Raw genomic sequence first — 11,046 nt, 5'->3', positions numbered from 1 at the left:
AGGGAAAGACATCAGCTACTCCCAATAGCTCTTCATAAACTACTACAGACTCATAATTTATCTCTTTTCTGGACACCCTCTTACTCTAAATTAAAAATTAGGCTATATCATCTCTCTGGTTAATAATTTTGTAAATGTTCTTATTACTGTATATATTAGTATTTTGTCTTATTGTTCCTCCAAGTACTTAAGTGCCTTCCAGGTCTGTTATTGACCACATAAGTAGACACACACTGGTGTGTTTAAATTATTCATGATGTATAGATTTAAATCATATCCCATGGCCTTCATCTTTCTAAACTAAAAAGCATATTTAGCTTAATTCCATTTTGAGGGTACATTAGCATCTAGTTCCATTTATGGAACTCCAGGTAACAGATGAAAATATTTTCAATAGTTTGATTCTTAATAAAAAAGATGACAAATAATGGTGTACTTACTCTTCAATACTTTTATCATAGACAGTCTTGATTCTTAAATGTTCATTAACATCTCTCTTTATAATATGATTTGCCTTAAGATGGACCTTATTTATGACCTGAAAAAAAGGAACAGATTTGAAAAAAATGTATAGGTTAGCTAATTGAGGTCCCAAATTAAAATTAGTAAACTAAATTTCAATTGTAATACCCAGAAAAAATACAAGAACTAAATAAATTAAGAAACAGTTCATACTCATGGATAGGAAGACTCAATATTATCAAGATGTCAGTTCTTCCCAACTTCATCTATAGATTCAATGCAATCCCAATCAAAATCCCAGCAAATTATGTTGTGCATATCAACAAACTAATTCCAAAGTTTATATAGATGGCAAAAGATCAAGAATAGCCAACAAAGTGTTGAAGAGAAAAACAAAGTTGGAGGACTGACACTACCTGACTTCAAGATTTACTATAAAGTTACATTATCAAGACAGTGTGGTACTGGCAAAAGAAGAAACAAATAGACCAATGGAACAGAATAGAGAGCCCAGAAATAGGCCCACATAAGTACATTCAACTGATCTTTGACAAAGGAAAAAAGGCAATACAATGGAACAAAGATGGTCTTTTCAACAAATGGTGCTGGAACCATGGATATTCACATGGGAAAAAAAAAAGAATCTGGAGACAGACCTTACATCTTTCAGAAAAATTAACTCCAAATGGATTATAGACCTAAAATGTAAAACACAAAACTATATAAAACTCTTAGAAGATACCATAGGAGAAAAACCAGATGTCCTTGGATATAGTGATGACTTTTTAGATATAACACTAAAGGTATGATCCATGAATGAAATAACTGATAATTTCAACTTTATTAAAATTAAAAACTTCTGCTCAATGAAGGTTAACATCAAGAGAATAAGAAGACAAGCCACAGACTGGGAGAAAATATTTGCAAAAGACAAATCTGATAAAGGACTATTATCTAAAATATACAAAGAACTCTTAAAACTCAACAGTAAGAAAATGAGAGACTTCCCTGGCGGTCCAGTGGTTAAGACTCTGCGCTTCCAATGCAGAGGGCCCGGGTTCGATCCCTTTTCGGGGAACTAAGATCCCACATGCCATGCCCAGCGCAGCCAAAAGAAAGAAAAAGAAAATGAACAATCCAAGTAAAACATGGGCCAAAAACCTTAATAGACACCTCACCAAAGAAGGTATACAGATGGCAAATAAACATACAAAGAGATGTTTCACATTATATGTCATTAGGGAAATACAAATTAAAACAACAAAATATCACTATACACCTATTAGAATGGCCAAAATCTGGAACACATACTATACCAAATGCTGCCAAGGATGTGGTGCAACAGAACTCTCATTCATTGCTGGTGGGAATGCAAAATGTACAGCTACTTTGGTAGCTAGTTTGGCAGTTTCTTACAAAACTAAACATACTTTTACCATAACCACCCAGCAATCATGCTCTTTGGTATTTACACAAATGAGTTAAAAACTTACATCCAAACAAAAACCTGTTCATGGATGTTTATAGCAGCTTTATTCATAATTGCTACAACTTAGAAGCAGCCAGGATGTTCTTCAAGAGGTGAGTGGATAAATAAACAGTGGTACATCCAGACAATGGAATATTATTCAGAGCTAAAAAGATGAGCTATTAAGCCAGGAAAAGACATGGGGGAACCTTAAATGCATATCAGTAAGTGAAATAAGCCAATCTGAAAAGGTTACATACTATGTGATTCCAACTATATGACATTCTGGAAAAGGCAAAACTACGGACACAGTAAAAAGATCAGTGTTTGCCAGGCATGGAGGGGTGAGGGATTAATAGAGCACAGAGGATTTTGAGGGCAGTGGAAATACCCTGTATGATACTGTAATGATGGTTACATGTCGTTATACATTTGTCCAAACCCATAGAATGTACAACACAAAGAGTAAATCCTAATGTAAACTATGGACTTTGAGTGACTATGATATGTCAATATAGTTTCATCAATTATAACAAACGTACCACTCTGGTTGGGGATGTTGATAATAGGGGAGCCTATGCATGTGAGGAGGAACAGAGTATTTGGGAAATCTGTGTACCTTCTTCACAATTTTGCAGTAAATCTAAAACTGCTTTTAAAAAATAGTCTTTAAGGGCTTCCCTGGTGGTGCAGTGGTTAAGAATCTGCCTGCCAATGCAGGGGACACAGGTTCGATCCCTGGTCCAGGAAGATCCCACATACTGCGTAGCAACTAAGCCCGCGCACCACAACTACTGAGTCTGCACTCTAGAGCCCACAAGCCACAACTACTGAACCCACATGTCACAACTACTGAAACCCATGTGCCTAGAGCCCATGCTCCACGACAAGAGAAGCCACCGCAATGAGAAGCCTGCGCACTTCAACGAAGAGCAACTCCCACTCGCCACAACTACAGAAAGCCCGCGCGCAGCAACGAAGACCTAACACAGCCAAAATAAATAAATAAATAAATAAATAAATAAATAAATAAATAAATAAATAGTAGTCTTTAATTTAAAAAAATGAAGATGAGAAGACAATGGAACAAATAGTTAAAGCGCTAAAAGAAAGATGCTCAATCCTGAAGTGTATCTCCAATGAAACTACCCTTCAAAAATGAAGAGGAAATAAAGATATTTCAGATAAACAAAAATTGAGAGAATTCATCACCAGCAGACCTCCACTACAGGAAACACTAAAGGAAGTTCTTCATGGTAATGGAAATGACACTAGATGGTAATTTGGATCTTGTCTTAGTTCAGGCTTCTATAACAGAATACCATAAACTGGGTGGCTAACAAACAACAGAAATTTACTTCTCACAGTTCTGGAGGCTGACAAGTCCAAGATCAAGTCGCCAGAAGACTGGGTGCCTGGTGAAGGCCCACTTCTTGTTTCTTAAGGCCATAGTCTGGTTGTATCCTCTGGCAGAAGGGGCAAGGAGCTCTTTCATAAGGGTATTAATCTCATTCATAAGGGCTCTGCCCTCATGATTTAATCATCTACCAAAGACCCCATCTCCTAACCATTATATTGAGAGTTAGCCTTTCAACATATGAATTTTGGGGGAACACAAACATTCAGTATACACAAGATCTGTAGGAAGGAATGTGGACAAGTGGAAATGTTAGATAAGTAAATACAAAAGTCTATTGTGTAGAAAACAGTTAACATAGCAGGCCTAAGACTACTATCTTTAGAAAGACCTGCTTGCAAGTTTGACCTTTTACTGGTCCCGGAATTTGAATGGTAAACTGTCCCTACACTGACATAAAACTTCCCTAAGCAATAAGGCAGTCTCATTGTGCCCAAACTGTTAACAGAAATAATACAGTTTATGCTGAACATCCGTTTACTTCTCAGAGTCAGGAATGTTAGTGACTGAAATTGTGCCTACATGACCAATCTCCAATAAAAACCCTGGACTTCTAGACTCAGACGAGCTTCCCTGTAGACAACAATTTGTACTTGTTCTCACAAGTTACTGCTAAGCGGATTAAGCATGTCCTATGTGACTCCACTAGGAGAGGACTCTTGGAAATGTCAACAAAAATTCAATTAACAATCAAGTTAAGAAGAGAAAAAGGTATTTAATTTGGGCCAAACTGAGGATTATAACCTGGGAGATAGACTCTCAGAAGTTCTGAGAACTGTTATGCCCGTTAGAAGTCAAAGGCACAGTCATATACATTCTCAAGACAAAGAATCATACAGCAAAGTGACATACTGATATTTTACATAAAGTTCACCAAAGATATATAGTCCAGGTAAGCACGTACAAAGGCAAAGAGAACAGTAAGTCACTACGGCCCCCTACAGAGTTGGGAAAGAATGGTATTCTTTTAAGAAATTACATTACTAGTGCCAGAAGAAAGGGAAAAAAATTGATCTTTAGGATCCAGCAGGCATTCCCATCTTTGAGGAGGTCTGGTTAATGTGTAATTCAGATGCACACAAGGAGGGAGGGAGGAGGCCCAAACGGACACAGAGACAGAACTTTATGCATAAATTTTCTTGTCCTGCCTTAAAATACATATTTTATTTCATCAGAAGCTTGTGTCCGGTTTCCTTCAGTTTTTGCTCCGGGAGCCATTTCTTTTTACTGATTGCACTTGATATGTATCCTTTCACTGTAATAAATCTTAGCTGTGAGTACAACTATATGCTGAGTCCTATGAGTCCTTCCAGCAAATCACCAAACCTGGGGTGGTTTGGAGACCTTTAACACAATTATACACATATTTCTTTTCTTCTTTTCATTTCTTTAGAGACATTAACTGTTTAAAACTAAAATTATAAAATTGCAATTGTGAGATTTATAATATATGTAGAGTTATTATATATTATGGTAATAGCAAAAGGACAAGGAAATAGTGACACTGTACTGTTGAAAAGTTCCCATATTTAACTTGACTATAAACTTTAAGTAGATGTCATAAATTCAAGATACATATTATAATCAATAGAGCAAACATTCAAAAATATATTGCATTTTACTGTTGGTTAATTATACCTCAATTTAAAAAGTAAAGCAGGGCTTCCCTGGTGGCACAGTGGTTGAGAGTCCGCCTGCCGATGCAGGGGACACGGGTTCGTGCCCCTGTCCGGGAAGATCCCACATGCCGCGGAGCGGCTGGGCCCGTGAGCCATGGCCTCTGAGCCTGCGCGTCCGGAGCCTGTGCTCCGCAACGGGAGAGGTCACAACAGTGAGAGGCCCGCGTACTGCAAAAAAAAAAAAAGTAAAGCAAAGAGATATAGCTAAAAGGAATTAAAATAGAATACTAAAAAACAGAAGGTACAAACAGTCAAGTGAAACAAAGAGAAAAAAATAGCTAAACTGCCCATCCAAACCCAACCATGTCAAAAATCACATTAAATGTAAACATTAAATGTAAAAGGACTGAACATTCTTGTTAGAAAGCAGAGACTGTCAGACTAGACAGAGCAAGATGCAACTATTTGCTATCTATAAGAAGCCCATTTTAACTATAAAGACACAGAGAAATTGAGAGTATAAGGATGGAAAAACACACATTATGTAAACACTAATCAAAAGAAAGCCAGAGTAGCTATATTAGTATTAGACAAAGTATATTTCAAAACAAGGAGTACTGATTACCAGGAATAAAGAGAGGGGCAGTATGTAATGCTAAACGGGTCAATTCACCAAAAAAATAACAATGTAAAATGTGTAAACACCTAACAGCAGAGCTGCAAAATATGTGAAGCAAAAACTGAAAACTGAAAGGAGAAATAAACAAATCCACAATTATAGCTGGTGACTTCAACATTCCTATCTCAGTAATCAACACAAGTAGACAGAAAATCAGTAAGGACATGGGAGACCTGAGCAGCACTATAACTAACTTGACCTAAATGACATTTATAGAACCACCTGCCCCAACATCAGCAGAATGTACATTCTTCTCAAGTACACACAGAACGTTAACCTGGTTAGATTTTTGGCTATAAAACATCTTTTACTATAAAACAATCCTTAAGAAATACAAAAAACTGAAATCATACAAAGGATGTTTGCTATCCATAACTAAATTAAACTGAAATGCAATTAGGTAAAGATAACTGGGAAATCTCCAAATATTAGAAAAATCAAACTTTTTTTTTTTGGTGCCGCACCACGAGGCCTTCGGGACCTTAGTTCCCCGACAAGGGATTCACTGTGCCCCCTGTAGTGAAAGCTTGGAGCCATAACCGCCAGGGAATTCCCGAACAACAAACTTTTTTTTTTTTTTTTTTTTTTTTGCGGAACGCTGGCCTCTTACTGTTGTGGCCTCTCCCGTTGCAGACGGACGCGCAGGCCCAGCGGCCATGGCTCACGGGCCCAGCCGCTCCGCGGCACGCGGGATCCTCCCGAAACGGGGCACGAACCCGCGTCTCCTGCATCGGCAGGCGGACCCTCAAGCACTGCGCCACCAGGGAAGCCCCCGAACAACAAACTTTTAAATTATCCTTAGGTTGAAGATGAAGTCACAAAGGAGATCAGAAAATATTTTTAATTGAATGATAATAAGATTACAAGCAATTAATATTTTTTAAATAAATTTATTTATTTTATTTATTTTTGCCTGTGTTGGGTCTTTGTTGCTGCACGCGGGCTTCCTCTAGTTGCAGCGAGCAGGAGCTACTCTTCTTTGCGGTGCAGGCTTCTCAGTGCTGTGGCTTCTCTCATTGTGGAGCACAGGCTCTAGGTGCGCGGGCTTCAGTAGTTGCGGCACATGGGCTCAGTAGTTGTGGCTCATGGGCTCTAGAGCACAGGCTCAGCGCATGGGCTTAGCTGCTCTGCGGCATGTGGGATCTTCCCAGACCAGGGATCGAACCCGTGTCCCCTGCATTGGCAGGCAGATTCTCAACCACTGGGCCACCAGAGAAGCCCAGCAATTAATATTTGTGTGATGTAATTAGTGTTTAGAAATTTATAACTTTAAATACTTACATCAGAAAAAATAATCTCAAATTAATGACCTAAGCTTCCACCTTAAGAAACTAGAAAATGAAGGGCAAATTAAACTCAAAGAAAGCAGAAGAAAGTAAATAATAAAGAACAGAAATCAATTAAAAGGAAAACAGAAAAATGATAGAGAAAAATCAATGAAACCAAGTGGCGGTTCTTTGAGAAGATCAATACAATTGATATATCTCTAAGCAGACTAAGAGAGCAGATACCAATTACCAATATCAAGAATGAAACAGGGCATATCACTATAGACTTTACAGACTGTGATATTGTGATTTATAATAAAAATATATATATTTGGTCTTTGTCCCGTTTTTGGAATTTCCTAAGACCTCTGGAATTTCCTAAATGATAAAAGTGATCAGGTGTCTTTTGTCATGTTAATGAGGTAACTTTTGGAAGCACCTAAGGGTGGAGACTGGTTACCACTGGAGCCAAGCATGTGAATAGAAGATTGGAACTTTCAGTCCTTTCCACCCCGTCTAACCTCTGAGGAGAGGAGAGCGGCTTGAGATCAAGTTCAACCACCAATGCCCAATGATTTAATCAATTATATCTATGTAATGCCTACCTAAAACCCAAAAGGATGGGGTTTGGAGAGCTTCCAGGGTGGTGAACACGTGGAGATTCTGGGACAGTGACATGTTCAGAAAGCACAGAAGCTCTGTGCCCTTTCTCCATACGTTGCCCTATACATCTCTTCCACCTGACTGTTCTTGAGCTACATCCTCTTATAATAAACCAGTAATCTAGTAAGTAAAAATTTTCTCTGAGCTCTGTGAGCCTCTTTAGCAAATTAATCAAAACCAAAGAGGGGGTTGTTGGAACTTCCGATAGCTGGTTGGTCAGAAGCACAGGTAACCACCTGGACTTACACTGGATCAAATGGGGGAGAAGGGGCAATTCTGTAGGTCTGAACTCTTAACCTGTGGAATCTGATGCTATCTCTGGGTAGACAGTGTCAGAATTGAGTTGAATTGTGGGACACTCACCTGGTGTTGGAGAGTGGCTTGGTGATGTATGGAAAACCCTTGACACATTAGAATTGGTAACTCAGAACTCTTTACAGACATTTAAAAGATCAAATGGGAACATTAAGAAAACTGTATTTCCATAAATTTGACAACTTTGATGAAATGAAATTCTTTGAAAGATATGACTTACCAAAACACAATCAAGAAGAAATAGATAACCTCAATAGTCCAATATCTATTAAAGAAAGTAAGTTCATAGTTTATAACACTCCAATAAAGAAAATTCCAGGCTGAGATACCCCCATTCATGAATTCTACTAAACATTTAAGGAAGAAACAATACTGCTTGTATACAAACTCCTTCTGAAAGTAGACGAGGAAGAAATATTTCCCAATTCATTCTATAAGGCCAGCATTACCCTAATACCAATCCCAACAAAGCTACAGAAGGAAAAAAAACCAACTACAAACCAATATCCTTAATGAATACATATGCAAAATCATCAAAAAACACTAGCAAATGAAATCCAGCAAAATGTAAAAAGGGTAATACATCATGATCAAGTGGGGTTTTATCTCAGGGGGATGCAAGGCTAGTTCATCATTCAAAAAATAAATCAGTGTAACTCACAATATCAAAAGAATAAAGAAGAAAAGCTACATGATTATAACAATTGATGCAGAAAAGACATTTAATAAAATTCAACACCCATTCATGACAAAAACTGTCAGCAGACTAGAAACAAAAAGTAATTTTCTTAACCTGATAAGGCACATCTACCAAAAATCTACAAACTAATACTTTTCTTTGCATTAAAATTTTTTATAGGGACTTCCCTGGTGGCGCAGTGGTTAAGAATCCACCGGCCAATACAGGGGACACAGGTTCGATCCCTGGTCCAGGAAGATCCCACATGCTGCAGAGCAACTAAGTCCACGTGCCACAACTACTGAAGCTCATGTGCTGCAACTACTGAACCCACACGCTGCAACTACCAAAGCCCGTGTGCTCTAGGGCCTGTGTGCCACAACTACTGAAGCCCGTGCATCTAGAGCCCATGCTCCACAACAAAAGAAGTCACCTCAATGAGACGCCCACATACTGCAACGAAGAGTAGTCCCCACTCACTGCAACTAGAGAAAGCCCATGCGCAGCAATGAAGACCCAACACAGCAAAAAAGAAAAAATATTTTTTAATACAATTTTGAAAGGTTACTTTCAATTTACAATTATTACAAAATATTGGCTATAGTCCCTGTGTTGCACAATACATCCTTAAGCCTATCTTATAGTCAGTAGTTTGTAGTTCTCCCCTCTCACCCCCCTCACTGGTAACCACTAGTTTGTTCTCTGTATCTGCGAGTCTGCTTCCTTTTTGTTATATTCACTAGTTTGTTGCATATTTTAGCTTCCACATATAAGTGATATCATATAGTATTTGCCTTTCTCTGTCTGACTTATTTCACTTAGCATAATGCCCTCCAAGTTCCTCCATGTTGCTGAAAATGGAAAAATTTTGCTCTTTTTTAAAGGTGAGTAGTGTTCCATGCAACTAATACTCTTAATAGTGAAAGACTGAATGTTTTCCCCCAAGATCAAGAACAATGGAAAGATGTCTACTCTCACCACTTGTATTCAATATTACAATGAAAGTCCTAGTCATTATAAGGCAATATTAACGTTAAATATTTGTAATAAGCAAGATACATATTGTAATCCCTAAAGCAAACACACACACACGCAGCATGCACACGAACCCCACAGACAAGTGAAATGTATCGATAAAAGGATGGAAAATTCTAATCGTAAGCAAGGTGAAATGGCTATACTAATATCAGCAAAGCAGACTTCAAGACAGAGTATCACCAGAAATAAAGAGTAATATTTTATAATAATAAGGGGTTAATACCTCAGAAATACATAATTATAAATGTGAATCTAACAATAGATTCAAAATCCATGAAGCAAAAGCTGACAGAACTAAAAGAAGAAAAAAGACATTTATAATCTTAGAAATTTTTAAAGACTTTCTTAGACAAAACATTTTAAGAATATACAAATCTATAGCCAATATTTTGTAATAACTGTAATGGAATATAACCTTTAAAAATTGTATAAAAAAAAGAATATAGAAATCTGAAGTGTACCATCAATCACGTCACCTTTTTGACATGTATAGAAAGCTATACTCAATACCTATAGAATATATATTCTTTACTAGTATACAGAAAAGTTTAGCAGGATAGAGTGTATGCTGAGGTATAAATAAAACAATCTCAAATTTCAAAGAACTGAAATCTTACAGAAGATACCTCTAAATTAGAAATCAATAACCATAAGATATCTAGAAAAGGACCACATATTTAGAAATTAATTTTAAACATTTTTAATAATCCATGGATCAAAGAAGAAATTACCAGGGAAAATAAAAATGAATTATCACTTTGAATGAAGTGATAATTAAAATACAATGTGTCAAAATCTGTGTAATGTAGCTACAGTTGTACTCTGAGAGAAATACAGGTCATTAAATGTTTATGGTAGAGAAGAAAGAAAAGGCTAAAAAACAATGATCTGGGACTTCCCTGGTGGCACAGTGGATAAGACTCCATGCTCCCAATGCAGGGGGCCCAGGTTCGACCCCTGGTCAGGGAACTAGATCCTACATGCATGCCGCAACTAAGAGTTCACCTGCCGTAACTAAGCAGCCTGCAAGCTGCAACTAAGAAGCCCACATGCCACAACTAAGGAGCCTGGGAGCCGCAACTAAGGAGCCCATGAGTCACAACTAAGGAGGCTGCCTGCCACAACAAAGATTTGGTGGAACCAAATAAATGAATAAATAAATAAACATTAAAGATAAAAACAAACAAATAAAAACAAACAATGATCTAAGTTTCCACCTAACAAGATGAGCAAAGTAAATCCACAGTAAGTAGAAAGGAAAAATAATAAAGAGGGCTTCCCTGGTGGCGCAGTGGTTGAGAGTCCACCTGCCGATGCAGGGGACGCGGGTTCGTGCCCCGGTTCGGGAAGATCCCACATGCCGCAGAGCGGCTGGGCCCGTGAGCCATGGCCGCTGAGCCTGCGCGTCCGGAGCCTGTGCTCCGCGACGGGAGAGGCC

At 38.0% G+C, this 11,046-nt stretch overlaps 1 protein-coding gene across 2 annotated transcripts in view; it reads right to left on the bottom strand.

The window, feature by feature from the left end:
- Nucleotides 1-11,046, bottom strand: part of LMLN (leishmanolysin like peptidase) — a 75,006-nt gene that overhangs the window by 53,346 nt on the left and 10,614 nt on the right. For both annotated transcript variants that reach the window (XM_007447597.1, XM_007447596.1), the window contains exon 2: nt 441-538. In XM_007447597.1, the coding sequence (XP_007447659.1) occupies nt 441-538 (98 nt within the window). The remainder of the gene's footprint in view (nt 1-440; nt 539-11,046) is intronic.

The sequence above is a fragment of the Lipotes vexillifer genome, unplaced genomic scaffold (genome assembly GCF_000442215.2).
Source record: "Lipotes vexillifer unplaced genomic scaffold, Lipotes_vexillifer_v1.1 scaffold823, whole genome shotgun sequence".
NCBI classification, from domain to species: domain Eukaryota; kingdom Metazoa; phylum Chordata; class Mammalia; order Artiodactyla; family Lipotidae; genus Lipotes; species Lipotes vexillifer.
Note: the sequence above shows the minus strand (reverse complement) of the source record. Positions and strands in the feature narration are given on the sequence as shown.